This window comes from Cygnus atratus, chromosome 4 (genome assembly GCF_013377495.2).
Source record: "Cygnus atratus isolate AKBS03 ecotype Queensland, Australia chromosome 4, CAtr_DNAZoo_HiC_assembly, whole genome shotgun sequence".
NCBI classification, from domain to species: Eukaryota; Metazoa; Chordata; class Aves; order Anseriformes; family Anatidae; genus Cygnus; species Cygnus atratus.
The window spans coordinates 63,652,286-63,672,160 of record NC_066365.1 but is presented as its reverse complement, the minus strand read 5'-3'; the positions used below and the strand labels follow the sequence as shown (position 1 = coordinate 63,672,160).

Here is a 19,875-nt window from a genome sequence, read left to right as displayed (position 1 = left end):
CATTATAGGTCTTGTGAAACTCTTGGTCACAAATGGTGATATGAAAATAAATACATGTGAAAACACACTTTTAAAGTTTGGTTTTGCAATTTTGTTGGAGAAATCTAAAACTCTAAAGACTGTTTCAGAGTCGTCAGCTATTGTATTGCCATGTCTTTTATGTTGATGACACAATCAGTTTTCCAATTGTCTGCTTGTCTATGCCCAATATTTCCTAATCGGAGCCTTAGTAGTTCCATAATTTGGAAGTACAAATAGAGTTTATAACTTTTCCATTTATTCTATCTTTGTCCACTGCCATTACTTTTTATCAGTTAAAATAACTGTAATGAGAGTAAAAAATGGTCTTTTTTTCTCTCCTAATGTGCAGCCACTTGTCAAATGGCAGGGCCTTGCAACCTTATGTATGCCAATTGCTTCTGAGCTTTCTATCATCTTCACTCTATTTTGTGTTTTCATTTTAGACTAGCCTTAAATTCATACACAAAAATTTTAAAGCTTTCTCTTTACAAGGGAGTGTGCATATTCAGTCCAGTTTAAAATGCCTTAACCTAATTTTAGCTATTGCTATGTATCTGTAGTGAGCCAAACTGTTTTATTTTCTAAAGTTAATTTTATCCTGATGTTTTTATCCTGTGCTAATTAACAAGAATTCTGCAAACATTGAATAAAAGAGATAGGTTGCTTTCAATTTGAAATCCACAAAAATGTATTTGTGATAGCCAAAATAGCCAACGGTGGCTTGTGATTTACAGTAAGCAGCAACAGTAGAAGCAGGTGTACATCTGACTGAGAAAAATGAATCCTTGATTACTTTTGAAAGTTAAGATGGAATAAAAATTCTGGAAGATGTTATAATAAAAGAAAAAAAAAAAAAAGAGTGCTTTTGCCTAAATGTCTACTCTTGTAAAAGCTCACCAGAATGCTGATTTCTGTCATGGAGTAACCAGAGTAGAAATGGTACTTTTCCTACCTTAAATATTGGGTATTTTGCTTCAGATAACTTTCTTCTGAATATTTAGCTCTTTTCAGATATCTAGAGCTATAAGATAGCATGAGCCAAACTGTAACTGTATAATAATTCCAACAATTACTAGTAACTCATAGTATTGCAAATGAGAGAATTATGAAGGACTTAATAATTCTAAAGTTATAAAACTTTTTTTTTTCTTTTTTTTTTTTTCCCCTCTGTAGGCATTTTGGTGTGGAATGGAGCTTAAAAGCACAAAGTCTAAATTAGAGGCAGGACAAAGTGAGAAAACTTGCATAAAAAAAAAAAGCCAAACAAATCTTATGTTTTTTTGAAGGCTCGCTTGGAGAGTATTGAGGGATTTTCTAGGGCTTTTACTTTGAGAGAAAGGATGCACAGTTCCAGCAGATTTCAGGCATCTCTAGAAAATTTCATGGGTTGTCTGTCTAAACAGAACAGAATGGAGCAAGCCACATGAACTTGCAGTATTTATAGTATTGGGAATGACCCAATTCCCAATGGGTCATTGTGAATGCCCAGTATCTTAAAATGTTGAACAGAGATGTTCTGTTTGAGAATGGAGTACTCTGTTCGCATGAACACTTAATGCTAATTAGTCCTATAAAAAACTTGCTAGACAGTATGTGCTAGTTAGCACTTTAAGCTTTTTTGCCTTTTTTATTTGAATAAGAAGAAAATCTACAGGTTAAACAAAAACAAGCAAATGAAGCATGCATGGTTATGATGCAGAAAAAGATGTTTTTATTCTTATATTTTCTCCAATCAGACATGAGTTAGCAAGTGAATACTTTGCTTCTGAAATTGGGACATAAGCTTCTAAATCACTTAGACACCTTCGAAAAACAGGTTTGAAAATCCAGCTCACAGCACAGCCAGATTCTTGGTCAGACAACATGGGAGAATTTGGTTTTCAGTTCTGCAAATAATCAAACTCAAATAATTATAAATTCCTATAATTAGCTAAAAATATCTACCAGGAGCCATTCAGTGACTGTGACACTGTAGAGACTGCACATAAACCTTATACTGGTTATCCTTTCTCATTTGACCATCTGTTTTCTTACAACACATTTTAATGGAAATGTATGACAGTTGCTGTGTGCATGATTCAGGAAATCACTTACAAGACTACAGTTAAGGTGCAGGAATGTTGGATAGCTCAATTTTCATGCTGCCAGTGTCCCACTGTACCTTCTTTTGAAGTGCTTTGGAGTACAAGGCCAATCGTAGTGAGTACAATGGGGCACAATGGTAGGACATGAAACAGTCGTTTTACGAGCAAGTGTGACGCAGTTGTCAAATGGCATTGTCAAGATTATTTTCAAAGTCTGTCTTCACAACAACAGAAAACAGTTACATGTAGCAGGAAGTACTTATCTGATTTAAATGAATATAATCTGGTTTTGCTAATCTTTTTCTGGCAATAACTAGCATGTTGCTCAATTTATTTTAATAGCACATTAATTTGATTCTTCCTCTTGCCAGAAATGCAACCAGAAGTTTCATAGAAACAAAATATATCTCTAATAGGAACCATGAAAGTTCTCTGTAAAGATAGTTATTTAGGAAGCTATTTGCATTGGTTTATTAAGTGTAAAAATATACTGCACTTTTGTTTTAATACATGACTTCTACCCAGAAATACAAATCAGCAGAGCACAAGACACATACAGAGGAATTAGCCACAAAAAAAAAAAAAAAAAGTGAAGGCTCTATTGATTTACTTAGAGTGAGAAGGGGAAGAAAATGGTTTAAGAAGGCAGGCATGAGCATTTGCTGTAGGCTGAGAGGCTGCCCAATGGAGTACGGCAGTTTTATGGACCTACTGCTAATACAATCCAAATGTTTTGAACCATAGCAGAAAGCTACACTGTAAGAACAAAACCACACTGATACACAAGTTAATCCCTTGGTTAAAAGACAAAAAACATTTTCAAAGCAGAAGAGCATAGGAAGAAACAAGGGCAACTCACAGTTGCTTTCCTTTAAGGCGTTGGGCTCTGAGCTAGAACAACGCTGAGATGTTTTCCCCTGTAAAGGAATTGTACGCTGTTCCTAAATGCCTCACCAAGCTAGCTGGAGGTCAGTGATGCTCAGTGCAAGTGGATGAGTATTCTGCTGCTTTTTGGAGAGTTTCCTGTGGATGGCTAGCACACATAGAGGCACCAATCAGCACTATGCAAGCTGACCAGTGAATACCCATCATTTCTTATCTGTGCATCTGCCTCAAGTGAGATAGGATGAATGTATTCTCTACCTTAACCTACATTCAACAATTCTGTCTCAGTGTCACAATAGGTGTTCCAAACCTTAGCATGAAGAAAAGAAATTTCTTCCAATATGCAGCTGTTTTATTTAACTGGGAAAAATGATTATTGCTCCTGATCTTGTATTTTCTTATTTCGCAAGCTGTTTAAAGAGCTTACAAATTATTTTGAGATATGTGTAACTACTTTTAAAATCTATTTCCTCAAAAAAAAAAAAAAAAAAAGACAACACAAGCAAAACAAATACTTTGGGAAAAATATGCTTATTCTTATGCTATAGTTTCATATAGTTACACTATAGTTTCATTTTTTTTTCCATTTATATGCTCCAAAACTAGAGTCCTGATTTAGCATAAACTGGAGTGTTGTGGTTTAACCTGTCCAGCAGCTGAACACCACACAGCTGTTTGCTTACTTCCCCTCATAGTGGAACGGGGGAGAGAATCAGGAAAAAAAAAACACGGCGGGGGGGGCGGAATTAAGGGGATGATATAAAGACAGTTTAATAGGAGAGAAAAGGAAGGGAAAATAATAATTATGATAAAGAAATATACAAAGGAAGTGATGAACAATGCAGTTGTTCTCCACCTGCTGACTGACATCCAGCCAGACTCCAAGCAGTGGCTGTCACCCTCCCCAGCCAACCTTCCCAGCTCTTATGGTTCAGCACGATGCCATATGCTATGGGGCACCCCTTTGGTCAGTCTCGGCCAGCTGTCCTCGTTCTGTCCTCTCCCAGCTCCTGGTGCATCCCCAGCCTCCTTGCCAGCCAGGCTGCATGAGTAGCTGAAAGTCATAGGCTCTGTGTAAGCACCGCTCAGCAACAATGAAAATATGTGTATTATCAGAATTATTCTCACCCTAAAACCAAAATACAGCACCATATCAGCTACTAGGAAGAAAATTAAATCTATCCCAGCCCAAAGCCAGGACATGGAGGCAAGAGAAGTCTTCCTATTGTCATTAATTGTTCTTTTAGAGAATAAAAATAAACCCTATTAATTTCCTTGTAAAGCAACCTGAAAATTCATTCTTTTTCCTTTCCTTATTCTGCTATAAAGAGTAGAAAGAATGACTGCAAAAATTCCTAGGAAGAGTTAGGACAACAGTGACACTACAATCTCTGTCCCATTTACTACTGTCCATTGGAGGATGGACCCTTCTTGTTGCATATTGCAGAAGTGACTCTGCAGCTCTTTTTCCTCTATTCTTTGTTTTCTGTTCATATCTGTGTTTCATCTGACTAAGTCAATGCTAACTTGACACCCCTTCCTCCCCTCCTCCACTTCAAGTTGTCTGTGCTTGCTCGTGTTTCACAGAATAGAAGGTTCTGGAGCTGTGAGGTAGTTTCTGGTGGGATTGCATTTTTCATGCTGTGCTTGTTACTGTATAATTAGTTTTTTATTACCTAGGCTTGCTTTATTTGCTAGTTAAAAATTATTTTAATAATTTTAATACCCATGTACCCATGTCTACTTGCAAACTGGGTTCCACTGGTAGTTCAGCTGAAGAAAAAATTTGAAACAGTTTATTATTTTGAAATTTCTGAAATTAACTATTTTTTTTTTAAACTACGTCCAGCAAGTTCACGGAGGGACTATTTATAAAAACAGTCTTCAGATTCAAAGGAACAAGCCTCCCTTACTGACTCTGGATGATACAGAAGTATATGTGACGAATAGGTATCTATTGAAGATTGGTATACTCCACTGCTGTGGATTGAGCAGTCTCAACATTTTTTTGTGTAACAGTCATCCCAGACGAACGTATGGTGACTAGGGCTGAAATATGTAAATACTAAGGGAAGTTTCAATCAGGGAAGTTGAAAAAATTTCAGAAAATTTCACAGCATCTTGAAGTAGTTAGATGATAAATATCCTCTAAGTTTGCTTTTTCTCAGAAAAAGTTCCTTTAATGTTATAATTGATATCAGTATGACTTTGCCTTTAGTAAATGGTACTTTAACATCCAATCTGTTCATTGTAAGAAAATGTTTCATTTACAGGGAAAGGACTCAATGGCTGTGTCTTTACGCCTCTGAAAGAGCAACATCCCAGGGCAGATGTAAACACAGCATGATTTGCCTCCTGCAATCTTTCTGTCTGCATGGCTGCTTTGGTACACAGCCTGCAGACTGCCTGTGGGACAAGCTTAATGTGCACAAACACCCTGGGCATCCTTGGACCTACAAGCTCTTCTGTTCTGTGGAGGATGCTCTCCCAACCTATATAAAGCTGCTCTTGCAGGCTTACTCTATTGGAGAGTTAAGGCTTAAAAGGTTCAGTGGAGATGCCCTTTAATGAACAGTACAGACAAGGAATATTTGTCTTTGCAAAGCAGAGGGAAGAATGGGTTGTACGTTGCCTTTTCTGTTTTGGGGAGACAGTGCATGTTCTATTTATTCCCTTCAGTTCTTGGATGAAGAACTAAAACGCCCATGTTTAGATGTCCATTTTACTTGATGTTCATACCTGCACCTCTTATTTTTCTTTTTAGTCAACTACTATGTTAATGACCACATGTGAACATCACTCACACTTTAAAATACATCAGTCATCAACACAGAATAAAATGCCAGAATTGCCAAACTCAGCTTCTAACGACGTAATTATTTTTGTGTAAGTGCTGATGAATTATGATGGGAAAGTAAACACAGAGACAGTTTTTACAACACAATTTAGTAGTATCTAGAGAAAATGGAATGAAAAATAAACTCACCTTTGAGATATATGGAATAAAAGCTTGCTGGTTTTCCTATGTCAGTGAAGGAGTTAAAAAAATAAATAAATAAGGGAGTTAAATGAATGGATGCTTAAGAGGAATCTTCTGTCTTAACTGGGGTACATCCAAACTCTGTACAGAGGAAAGCTGGAATGAGGAACCTATAGAAGGAAGACTCATTATTTAAACACTGTTAATATGTGTCCTACAGCTGACATCCTGTAGGATAGGCTTTGCCTTCATGTTTTAGTCAATGGGAAAAAACAAAAACAGCACAAAACCAAACAAACACAAGTCATTCAATTCTTCCATCCCTTTTGTTTATGATCATGTTTTGGTGATAGATAATTTTACACATAAATCCTATTAATAATAATAATTCCGTAACAATAATGGAAATTGTAATATACAGGTAACATGTATATTGCGGATTGCTGCCCTGAAGCAACAATGAGCTGGATGGAGCATTACAGAATTATATTTAAACCTTTCTAAGAAAGTTGATATTCAATCCCTTATAGAAACCTCCTCCCCCTCCCCTCAACCCCCCCCATTCTATTGCTTGGAAAAGCAGAGATGTATCTACAGTGGGTTTTGCTGACTCTTGGTTTAATTTCCTATAGATTCCTTGGTGTCATTTACAAAGCCAAACTACAGATCAGTAAATCTCAGAATCTGTTATGCTGAGGTAAAAGGCTGGCATATTTCGTTGGGAAGCTTTGTGTACAGTGTACCTCTGCTATTTTTTGGCTGGAGACTGCCTCTGTATTAAAATGTCTACATTCAATCAAGTTTACACAGTTTACAGTAATATAGCAACTCTGTCAATATAAATAAGGTCACGATATATCTTTCTTTTAACCTAAATGTATTCTTCCAAGGTAAATTAAAGAACGTAATGCCAGGGAAGTCTTATGGGAGCCTTTGTTTAATTACTCTGCAATATACAACTGCTACTGTATTTTCTTAGAGTTGTTAGGGAAATTATGTTGATAGAGCTGTGAAAACAATTGGGTTTGCTTTGATGGACTGACCAATAAATTGAAATAAACAGGAAAAAACACTTGTATCATTACAGGTCAAAAAAGAAAGAAAAATAACTTCAGGAGAAGTGAAACAAATGAAATTTTGGTGCACGATGATGTGTTTAGCCTTGTTTCAGCTGATAACTGTTCAACCTTTTTCATTGGCACAGTGTAAGTTTTAGATATAGAATAGAATCATAGAATCATTGGGGTTGGAAAAGACCTCCAAGATCATCTGGTCCAACTGTTCCCCTACCACCAGTATCACCCACTAAACCATATCCCTAAGCACCACGTCCAACCTTTCCTTAAACACCCGCAGGGACGGTGACACCACCACCTCCCTGGACAACCCATTCCAATGCCTGACTGCTCTTTCTGAGAATATATGTCTCCTATTTTCCAACCTAAACCTCCCCTGGCGCAACTTGAGGCCATTCCCTCTAGTCCTATCGCTAATTATCTGTGAGAAGAGGCCGATTCCCAGCTCCCCACACCTTCCTTTCAGGCAGCTGTAGAGAGCAGTAAGGTCTCCCCTGAGCCTTCTCTTCTCCAGACTAAACAACCCCAGTTCCCTCAGCTGCTCCTCATAGGACTTGCGCTCCAGACCCTTCCCCAGCTTTGTAGCCCTTCTCTGGACGCGTTCCACAGCTGAAGCAGGAGGCTGCTAGCTCTGTGGTCAATGGAGACAAACTGAGTTATTCTTAACGATTTCAAGAAGCATTTTTTAATGTCCTCTGTGAAGCACTCTGACTCTTTCTATTCACAGCACAGGGGTCTTCGATAGGATGTGAATGTCTGGTGTGGGTTGGTATCAATCTCTTTTCTACTCATCATACTAGATGTTGAAAAGTTTCACTTTGTTTTGAAGTGTATGACAAAAATATTCTTGACAAAGTAAGTTTTGCCGTTTAGGACATCACACTGGGATCAAATTTATGAATATTTTATCATAGAATCATAGAATATCCCGAGTTGGAAGGGACCCACAAGGATCATCAAGTCCAATTCCTGGCACCACACACGTCAACCCAAAAATTCGGACCATGTGACTAAGTGTATAGTCCAAATGTTTCTTAAACTCCGCCAGGCTTGGTGCAGTGACTACTTCCCTGGGGAGACTGTTCCGGTGCGTGACAACCCTCTCAGTGAAGAACCTCTTCCTGATGTCTAGCCTGAACCTCTCCTGCCGCAGCTTGACACCATTCCTGCGGGTCCTATGGGACCTATGTGACCATTCCCTGGTCACTTTCTGACTTTCAGGTCATCTTCTTTTCATTACAGTTATCCGTTTTGCTCTAAGTTGACTAGAAACGTGGTATTTGTATACAGCTTAAAAGCCTGTCTGTGAGGTATAAAATTTTGCTGAAACAAAAAATACAGATTTTGACTTGTACAAATGAAAACGTCACTGATATTAAGCTAATTAACTCTTTTTTTCTTTTCCTTTCTCCTTCTCCCTTCCCTTCCCTTCCCTTCCCTTCCCTTCCCTTCCCTTCCCTTCCCTTCCCTTCCCTTCCCTTCCCTTCCCTTCCCCTAGGGAGCTTGATTTTAATCAGGTGAATGTTTTAATACTGGTTAAGAAATAAAAACCTCTCAGGCCTAGTGAACAATGAAAATAATATCCATAGATATCTTTGTCTCCTACCTCTAGAAAGCATGCTATTAAAATAATGATTTTTATATTCATGAATCAGGAATAATAGAATATACTAATTTAGGAATTTGGCACAAATCATTAGTACCTTAGCTCCTTTAAACTTATGTTGTACTCAACTTGTGGTTTTAAACTGCATGGCTGTCAAATATGGTCTTGGGTAAAAGGTGCTGAAGCCAATTCTGAAAAAAGGTGTTTGGATTAGTCCATGTAAATTGTAATGAATAGCTCTCTGCTCAAGCTTAAGTTTGGGGAAAAGGTGTTTAATAGGAAGTTTGAAGTAAACCCAGGGATATCTAAGCAAAATATTTTGAAAGTGTCAACCTGAGCATGCCTTTGGGAGCAGGCAGGAACCTGCAAGATATATTCCGTCACACAGCTGCCTGGTGCTAATATGGGACTGCAAATCAGCGAAGCATTGCTGATTGCTGTGCCTTTAAAACACTGAGAAAACCTGCTTTATTTTTGTCTTTTCTAATTTGACTGATATGACAAGATAACTTATTCAGTGTCTCATGTCTAATTAGGGCATGAAGGAGCAATTGAGCAATTGGGGCAGTTGCTTTTCTGTATCTTCCTACTCGTCTGTGTTTCAATGTCATTACTACATTATTCAGACATTAAAATAAAAAGTCATATTCTGCTCTTTTTTTTTTTAATGATAAATAAAGTCAATCTGAGTGTTACTCCAAAGATGAAAAGCATTTATTTATTTAACTTCTTATGCCGTCTCTGAAACAGTTTCCTATGGAGAGTTTTCAATCAGATAAAAAATAACAATAACAAAAAAAATCATAGCCTTCTGTATATTATCTCACCAGTACCTTGTGTACCTCAGTATCAAGTAGTGAAGAAACAAACGTAATGTCATCTCAGTATTGCACTGATTTAATGTTGGCTGGCATAGCTACACTGCTCTCATTAGGCATTATATACCTGCAGTTTGGAGTATCACAGTGACAGTAGCTGGTTAATGACTTTTTGCCTCCCTGAGAAGCATGGGCTTCTGGCCTGGCATGCAGCTGAAGGAAAGAAGTTAGGTAGGACTTACTGCTAAGTTCAAAGCTCAGCAGGAAACACAAACCAGGAGCCTCTCTTGTCCACAAGACAAGATGCTGTTGACCAGATGATTACTCATCTTTTCCTTTCTGAAAAGAGCCAAATGAGCTGAGCTGGCTTGTCTGTGAGTGTAAAAATACAATGCCTCTCACTGGGTTTCTGCACACATATCAAATTCATCTGTTTCCACCAATAGAAGCACTTAGTTGATGTCCTGTTAAGAAAGAGCAAGTCAATGGCTGAAACAGTGAATTGTGGGCACTGCATTTGCAATTTGTGATCACACCTTAATTTTATTTTTTGTTAACAAAATTAATGTATCCCATGACTGAGTTTGACCCGAGACTGATTAATTCAAAATTTTACTGATGACACGCTTAACCAATTCAAATTGAGATGACCAATTTTAGACAGAGAAGTCAGTAAAACCTCACACTGCAGTTTAGAAAATAAAACAATCGAACCCAAGCAAAAACCCACAACCTGAAGACCTATGCATATACTCATGTTTTCTGTAGGTGCTTTTCTTTCAATTTTAGCTTTTTGTGGTTGGTTATATTTCCTGGAACAGGTTGCCAGAACTAAGGTTTTTGCTAACAAAACTACCTGATGAGTGAACATTTACTGCAGCTAGATCCTCACTCAGGTAAATATAGAGATTAAAACATCCCACTGCATGTGTTTTAATGTATATGCAGATTAAATACATGAAAAATTGTAAAAACACCTCCAATTATGTGAGAGAGATTCTGAGAGACTGTACAAAGATTCAGCATTAGAAGAGCTTTGGGAAGGTTGCACACTCAGCACATGGAATTTAAAAAATACCAGAATTTCTGTGTGGGTGAACTTATTTCAGTTTCCTTTTTCCCAGTTTAATTTCAATTTATTAAAACAAAAAAAGGCATTAGGATGTCATGTTAAGTACATTGACGAGTGGGATTTGACCAAAAACAATTTCCTTGAAGGAGGTGATTCTCCCCTTCTACTCTCCACTTGTGAGACCCAACTTGGAGTACTGTATTCAGCTCTGCAGCCTAAGAATGATGTGGACCTGTTAGAATGGAGGGCCAGAAAGATTATCACAGGGCTGGAGCACCTCTCGTGTGAAGAAAGGCTGAGAAAGTTGGGGTTAGTTAGCCTAGAAAAGATAAGGCTCTGGGGAGACTGTATAGCGGCCTTCTAGTGTTTAGATGGTGCTACAGGAAAGATGCTGACTCTTTTCAGGGAATATAGTGATAGTGCAAGAGGAAATGGTGTTAAGCTAAAAGAGAGTAGCTTTAGATTAGATATTAGGAAGAAATTCTTCACTATGAGAGTGGTGAGGCACAGGAACAGTTTGCCCAAAGAAGCTGTGGCTGACCCAGCCCTGGAAGTGCTCAAGGCCAGGTTGGATGGGGCTGTGAGCAACATGGTCTAGTGGAAGGTGTCCATGCCCATGGCAGGGAGGTTGGAACTAGGTGGTCTTTGAGGTCCCTTCCAACCCAAACCATTCTATGATTCATTCTTCACTGTTCAGTTTGTGCCTTGTCTTTTTACTGTATGTTGTTGGAAACCTGCTTTGAAGACAGTGATTGCATTCTTGACAGTCTTGACAGACTTCCCTATGTCTGTCAAGGAATCATCACTATGGTTTCTAAGTGCTTCATAAACATTAACTAATAAATCTTCACAGCACCCTTGGGAGGTGCTGGCATGATATTATTCAAATTTGATTGATGAGGAACTAACTGAGAGATTCAAAGGCTTCCATTAATTTTGAGAGTTGACTCTAACTTGACAAAAAATCTAATTTTTCAGAGTGCTTATCCTTCTATAGCACTCCTTTTATCCACAGTACAGCTCTCTGATTTGTTAATAAAAACAGTCACTTTAAAAAAAATATAATAAACAACTGTAACCCTAAATGTTTCATTTGTAGCCTTCTATCTTTAAGGAAATATCACTGAAGCTAGGGGAAGGCTGACAAAATCTCTCCTGTGATTATGATGGGCTGCATGGTAGTTCTACAGCTCTGGGACAGGCCCATATTGGATGCTCTGAAATCCTTGGGTGCCTCATTTCCCAAGGGAAACGCTGCATTCTGGAGACACTGAGTCCTTTCTGCCTGAGATCTTCCCAGAGGTGGGTGGTATGGGAGCTCTGGTGACCCAGTGCTTGGACAACCTGTCACACACGACTTCAGAGACCACCTTAGGCAACACCATTTGAACAGAGCCTCTCTGACTGAGCAACCCTCGCTCTAGCCACACAGCCCTCACCTTCACAAAAAGGACTCTGCGACCATCAAGTAACTACTCAGCATACCTTATTCCTCTTGGTTTCTAGACTCTTTGCTCTGGAATTGGGACTTAGAACATGAGAGGACTCTGCAAGGAGGGCACTTCTCTGAGTTTCTCAGGAAACTTGCATCTCAGTTTATCTAATCAACTGCATATTTGTGGAAGCATTTTGTTTGCGTTAAATTTTGAAATATGGTCCTTTTTCACAGAAAAAAAAGTATCTCTAGAATAAATGTCCTTTCTGTGTCCCATCTTAAGTTCTTTCTTTAAAGTCTGGGTGCTGGAATGATAGATTTGTACATAAAATAGTATACATAATAGTATAGTATACTAATAGTATACATAAAAGTAGTACATAAAATGGTACACATAAAAGTATTCACACATGGTTAAAATCGTATATATATATATTTTTTTTAACATGGACAAAATATTAAAATCACTCAGTATCCATCTTTGAAATAATAAAGTCATTTGGGCTGAAACATAAAATTAGAAATGTTTTTTTTTCTTGGTTTGAATTCTGAGTTTCTAAGTGCTAATGTAATATGAACATAAAATCAATAAGAGTTGAGTTAGTAATAGTACATACAGAAACCTGATCAAATTTTAGTAGGAAAAAAGGTTATGTTCATGAAATTGCTCTACTTAGGCACTTTAGTCACATATGTATGTATAGATATAAAAGTATGTATATATATATGTACATATACAAATACCACCTCTTGTTTACAAGAACACTGGCCAGATGACAAGTGAATAATTAATTTTATTATTTTTAAATTTTAAATTATTTTAATTAATTCAAATTAATTAATAAGGTCAAAGATCAGTAGTACATATGAATATCTTGTTTTATTTTGTTTATTTTAGAGATCATCAGGTAAAGACTACTGAAATACTTCAGTATTCAGAGAACAAAAGTTTACCAGAAGTAACAGTTGTGGTGGTTTTACCGTACTCAGCAGCTGAATTCCACCAAAACTGCTCTCTCACCCCACCCCTCCTCAAAGAAGGGGGAGAAAATATGATTGAAAAAAAAAGCCTCACGGACTGAGATAAAGACAGGGCAACCACTCACCAATTATTGTCATGGACAAAACAGACTCAGCACAGGGAGATTAATATAAATTTTCGCCTATCACTAGCAGACTAGAACAGTGAGAAACTAAAAGCAAACTAGAGACACCTCCACCATACCCACATTCACCCCCTTCTCCCAGGGCCCAGGGCCTGCTCCTGTGGGGGCTCTCCATGGGCCGCAGCCTCCTCCAGGCCACATCCTCCTACTCCACCGGGGGCTCCTTCACAGGCTGCAGCATGGAGATCTGCTCCATGTGGGACCCATGGGCTGCAGGGGGACAGCCTGCTCCACCAGGAGCCTCTCCACAGGCCGCAGGGGAACTTCTGCTGTGTGCCTGGAGCACCTACTGCCCTCCCTCTGCACTGACCTTGGGGTCTGCAGGGCTGGTTCTCTCACATTTTGTCCCTCCTCTCTCCCAGCTGTTGTGCCACAGCAGTTTTTCCCCTTTCTTCAATCTGCTCTCCCAGAGGCCCAACTAGCGTCACTCACTGGCTTGGCTTTGGGCCATGGCAGGTCCCTTTGGAGCCAGCTGAAACTGGTGTTTATGTAACATGGGGCAGCTCCTGGAGTCTTTTCATAGAGGCCACCCCTGCAGCCCCCCAGCTACCAAACCCTTGCCATGTAAATCCAATACACTGTTAAGTGCAATCAAAGTCTTGCGTTTTCTACTGTGACTGGTAGAATGGAGGGACATGGATAGAGAAGAATCGCTCTTTTTAAAAAGTCAGAAGTGTTGAAAACTGACGGGTTCTGCCATTTTCAGTTGAGAGGAAATTTCATACTCCAAATTCAATGATTATTTATCTATTTATGTTCATTAGAATTGGAATAAGGCATACTATTTTGGAGGTTTGGAGGCTTATCCTTGTCAATGTCTTACCCTTCCCCATAGCTGAACTCTGTTGCTTCTGAAGAAGGTTGAACCCTTGTCCCACTGGCACCAAATTTCATGTTGAGGAAAAACTGTTATTTTCAGTTCTTTACAGGCATTTTGACAAATCCCAAAACATGAAATTTGTAATCATAGAATCTTCTGAGTTGGAAGGGACCCACAAGAATCGTTGAGTCCAATTCCTGGCTCCACACAGGGCCACCCCAAAATCAGATAGTGTTGTTCAAACACTTCTTGAACTCCAGAGACTTGGTGCCGTGACCACTTCCCTGGGGAGCCTGTTTCAGTGCCTGACTACCTTCTCAGTGAAGAACTTATTTTCTAATATCCAATCTGAACCTCCCTGGGTACACAACTTCATGCTGTAATCCTTACCTTAATATAGAAGTACAGAGCACATGGGGACTGTGCATATAGTCTTGGTCACCCTGGGGCTAAGAAATAAAAGACATGAGTGATATTAATTCAGCTCAAGAAGTTTGAATCCAGAAAAATTCTCCAGCCTTAACCTCCCCTTCATGGCATGATCACAAGCCAGGGAATTTCTTCCAAAAGAGAAATTAATTCTGTTTTGGAGAAATATATCTAATCTCACTTTACAGGCTCAAGGTGTTAGTAAAGCTAAATTGTTGGAGTATTTAATCACTGTCATTTCTCTGAAATTCTATTTTTTGTGAAGTTTACCTGCTTTGAAGTTGAGTTCTTTAATTTACATTTCTAGTTATGGATCTTGTTATGTCATTGTCAGTAAGGTTCAAAGGCCCACTATCAAGTAGCTATTTCATGTATTCATGATCAAGCACTCACAAAATAAGTTGAGCTCTTTAGGTCTCCTGTCATGCAACTTATTTTTCCTATCCCCCAGTTCATTATTTTGGCCTTCCTTTGAACTGCCTTTGCATTTTCACATCCTTCATCTGCGGGCAACAGAGACGGCACAGCACTGCTAGCAGTGGTCCCACTAATGGTGGCTGTTGGTTCATAATTGTTTGTTGACAGTCTCTAACTAGTCTGTCACTGTTGGAAGAGTCTCATGTACTGATAGTATAGTTCTAAATAATAATTTTCAGGTTAATGTTTCTGTATTTTTCTCAGTCACTCTGTTAAAACACAGAGGAAGTATCACTCTAGGAGTCTGGTAGTATACAATGTATTCACTATTTTACAAGAAAACCACCTGGTTTGCTTTATACATTTGTAATTGTTTTGCATTTACATATATATATATATTTGCTTTATATATTTACTAAGTTGAAATGAATCTGTAAAATATTTTAATCTCCAATATGTAATTCCCTCCTGCATACTAGAGAAAAGGTCATTTCTTCTAGTACAAAACCTAAAAATGCCTATTCTCACACTAAATGAGATCAAAAACATTTAGCAAATGGAAGAAGAACCAGTTTTTCAGTATAAGTTAGAATGAGTGTCAGTATCGTCTTATGCAAATGTCACATTTATTGCTTTTTTTTTTTTTTTAATAAGTCCCTTAAAGATACTGAAGAACCACTTATCACAGCAGTGATAAGTTACTGGGTGTAATTCAGCAGTGTCCTACACCAAAACCTCAGTGTCGACCCTTCCCAAATAAGCAATTCCTGAACCACATAAGATTGCTGAGGAGACAAGTTTATAGAAAATGTTTTCAAGGACTTCGATGTCTGGTACTTTATATTGAATGCTTGTGTCACCAACCTGGGCAGTGTGTGTCTGTATATGTGTGCAAGGAGTGTATACCTATGAACGGTAGTGTACTTTACTATTGCATAAATACGGCAAATGCAGATGGCTCTTTCAAAGAGCCTGCAGAATGATTCCTCAGTTGCATGGAATGAAACAGTGATTAAAAAGAAGAGATGTTTTAAGAGAGATGACTCTGAAAAATTCTTTGAAATATTTTTCTGCAGAGTGAGACCTTCTGACTTAAAGTAATAGAACATGTTACTTAAGAAGGCTGCTCACAAGCTAACTTCTATTAAGTACTTCATTCCACTGCTGCCGTGTATATGCAAGAGACAGATGTGGCTAATACCAAATTCTTTATGAATTTTTTTCCCCAGACAATTATTACTACTTCTTAGTACTAACATAACTACTTTCCTAAGCAAACAGATACATGTTTCAGATACTGTAATATGTTTTTTTTTGGGGGGGGGAGGGGTCTCAAGTAGACCCCAGCTCAAAACAAACTGAAAGCTCTGAAAAGGAAGCTTCTTAGCGGTGTGCTATAATAAAGCATCAGTGTTAAGTACTGTAAGAGAAAAATCATAATCTTACTGACAAATAATCAGAGTGTGTCTCTCTTCCAATTTCTCAGAAGTTATGGCTTATGATAATTATTTTATACTGTGATTATATTTATATGAGGAAAAGAAGCATAGTTAGGCCTCATATTTCTTATTCATTTTTTACATGTAAATGATGCTGTCTTTAAAACTCCATTTCTATAGATTACTAAATAATCACTACAGAGACAAGACACAAGGAAAATAAAATAATAAATGTTTTTTCTCCAACAGAATTATTTTCACAGAGATTCAGGGCAGCTTTCACTCCTAAATAATAATTCATAGTAGACTACAAGTTTCTTCCTTGTTCTGGTTTACAGAGTCTATGCCAAGTTAGTTTTGGCTTGTAAATTGCATTTAAATAGACGATTATGAATTAAGGCAGATAGAAATATTTCTGCCAGATTTTTTGTTCTGATTTTATGCATATAATTCCAAATTTAGTTGTGATGATTGGAAAACCATCATTGTATTCAATGCTGCCAACTCTCATAAGTGACTCTTGCATTTTTTTTTTATTTTTAATTTTTAATTTTATTGTTGCTATTATAAAAAGAAAAATATTTTTTCCCCATTTCCCTGTGCCACACAAGAGGAGGAGGTAGAAGAAGGATGGGGGTTTGGGAAACGTATCTTTAGTTTGCTTTTGGTTTCTCAGTGCTCTAGTGTGTTAGTAATAGGTAAAAACTTACATTATTTATCCTTGCATTGAGTCTGTTTTCCCTGTGACTGTAACAGGTGGCCGATCTCCCTGTCCTTACCTCAACCTTTGGGCCCTTTTCCATCATATTTTATCGCCCTCTTCCTTTGAGGAGGGGAAATGAGAGAGAGGTGGGGGTGGAGTTGAGCTGCCCATCAAAATGAAACACCACATCAGTGAGTAGCAGGGGACTTGGGTCTGGTCTGAGCTATTGGATGGGGTCAGCAAAGGTTCTCCTTTCTCTCCATCCTGATTCTTACTAACCCGAGGCATCAGAATCACAGAATGGCTGAGGTTGGCAGGGACCTCTGGAGGTCGTGTAGTCCAACCCATCTGCTCAAGCCGGGCCACCGACTGAAGGTTGCCCTGGATCGTGTCCAGATGGCTTTTGAGTATCTTGAGAGATGGAGACTCTACAACCTCTCTGGACCACAAGTGCCAGAGAATATGCACCCACGGAGTAAAAAAAAGTGCTCTCTTGTGTTCAGGTGGAATTACAAGGTTTTTATTTGGTCCTATTGCTGTCAGTGTGCACTACAGAGAAAAGTTTTTCTGCCTTGTCTCTCTGTTCCCTCCCATCAGGTATTTATACACAAAGACATCTTTGTCGAAAAGGGAAGCAGTCTAGAAAACTGGAAAAGAAAGAGAAGAGGGGGAGAGGGGAAGCATTCTGTTTTGGTGCATATCACCTCCAAACGGCGCCTTGATTCTGCTGCAGCTGAGCAGGTAGCAACCTATGCCTACTTTCCCCAGTAAAGTGTATTGCATAGACATTCAGGAAGAGAGCTAATTTATTGTCATCTTTGCAAAGCTGAAGGTCCCCCAGGGAACTGACTCTCTCACACAGGCTGGGCAGTCATTGTCCAGGAGGTGACAGCGTGCTCTGTGGTAAGCCCGCTTGCAATGGCTTCTTGGTCTGGGTTGGGTGAGGTTCCCCAGACTCTGCCTTTGATGAATTCCTCTAATCCACCTTGCCCACAGTCCAGAACACATGCACGATTCCTCCATGACTGTTCCCAGGTGTGAGGATCCATTCCCACTGTCTTCTTCATGTGCAGAGTACTCAGTTCTCCCCACAGAGTCTCTGGGCTGAGCAGATTCTCTGCCCCAGTGCCTGAAATTGTCACCCAGGCCAAACCAGTGCAAGGGGAACGGAGTGGGAAAGTCATTTTTTTTTTGTAGCTGCTGTTGTCTTCATTTCCTGCTGAACAAGAAGGATCGTCCAGAAGAAGACATTGCTACTGCCGGGGGGTTTCATTTCTCACGTTCTCCCCTTTTCTTCCCCAAGGGATGAGGTCAATGTCCACTGCCATCTGTGAACCCCACAAACACAGCGCTTTGTGTGGAGGCCTCTGTTGATGCCGTAGGTTAACAACACTTTGAGCCGGTCTTGTAGCTCCTGGAACTTGTGCAGCACCTGGGCTTGGGCAGCTGGTTCCAGCACCAGGCACTGTGAGAGGTTGAGCAGGATGGTTGTTCAGAAGAACGAGGGTAAGACAACCTCCTCGGTCACCCTTTTATTTCCTAGGAGGAAGGGTCAATGGTATTTCTCCTCTAGGCAGCAGCATGGGTACCAGAGGATGTCATCCAGCTGCAGCAGGAAACCTCCTGTGCCATCTTGGCAAGGGTGTCGTCATCAGGAGGTGCATCACAGCTGCCTTTGAGGAAGAGGTGGAACAGTCTGTGCCTTCCAGGATATGGTGCAGAGCTGCGGCATAGGAGGTAGAAGCTGTTCTGGCAGGCGTGCCTCGCCGTGAGCCTCAAGAAGCGCAGCTGATGGTCATGACGTGACGTTGTCCCTCACGGCGTGCTGATGGTGAAGCCAGCCCCTGCCTAGCTGATGCTGCAGCATAAGGAGTCCTATTCAGCTTGCTGCATGGCAATAATCATCTCGATGAAGATGGACCTCTGGGAGGCATTTGTCACCTGTAACTTGCAGGAGTGGGAGGAGGGCAGCACTGTTAGCTGGCAGTGGTGCGACATAGGCAAAAGCACCCAGGCCTTTTTCACCAGCACTTGGACCCAGGAGGCGACTTTCTCCGTGTCAAGGTAGAATTGGGTGCAGAGGGTGCGTAGGAGACGCGAGGCCAGATACTTCCCCACGTTGTCATTGAGATGGTGGAGGATGCACTTCACGTCCCCCAGCAGCCTCTCCCTGGAGCACACGCAATTCAGTTCCAGACGGACGTCAGACTGCCTTGCTGGCCACTGCCCTGTGGGGTCCAAGTTGAGGAGGAAGGAGAACCCGGGAGGTGGATCCAGGAACACATGCACGCGGTAGAATAAGCCATCCTCCTGAAGACTCCAGCCATTGTAGGTGCTGTGCGTCCCTGTGGCTAGCTGCAGCTGTGGCATGAAAATATTCCTGCAAAGTGCTTGGCTGACGCAGAGGAGGTCTCCTACTAGCTCCTTGCACAAGTTGGTCAATTCTTGCATGGGCCCAAAGGTGCGCTTTGCTGAAGACCTGAAAGCACGCCGTGCACCACTGCGGACTTTTCCCTTGTTGTCCTCTTCCCCCTCCCCCTCACTGCTCGAGCTGATCTCCTTTCTGCTTCTGGCAGACTTTGTCTTCCTTCGCCTGGCCAGCCAGCAGAGCCCACAGAGCACGAGAAAGGCTCCAACAACGGCCCAGATATGCCACTGCTGGAACACAGTGGAGAGCGTGGCTCCCTCGACAACCACCTTGCGCTCCATCTTGTCTAGCAGCCGAGCCATCTCCTGTCTCAGCTGCTCCTCACGCTGCCACATCTGCTCAAGCGTGGACATGTCAGCCTGTTCGTTGACATGCCCCACACATACTGGCTTCCCAGCACAGACAGGGCAAAGACAATCCACTCGGCCACGGCCTGGAGGAGGGGGGAGAGAAAGGGGGTTAGTGGGTCTGGCTGGGAGGGATCTGGTGGCTGGGG

General features: G+C 40.2%; 1 protein-coding gene across 1 annotated transcript in view; it reads right to left on the bottom strand.

Annotated features, from left to right (window-relative positions):
* CLNK (cytokine dependent hematopoietic cell linker) overlaps positions 1 to 18,000 on the bottom strand; it is a 67,601-nt gene extending 49,601 nt beyond the window's left edge. The window contains exon 1 of the mRNA XM_035547150.2: positions 17,810 to 18,000. Within this exon, the coding sequence (XP_035403043.2) occupies positions 17,810 to 18,000 (191 nt within the window). The remainder of the gene's footprint in view (positions 1 to 17,809) is intronic.
* Positions 18,001 to 19,875: the final 1,875 nt, after the last annotated feature.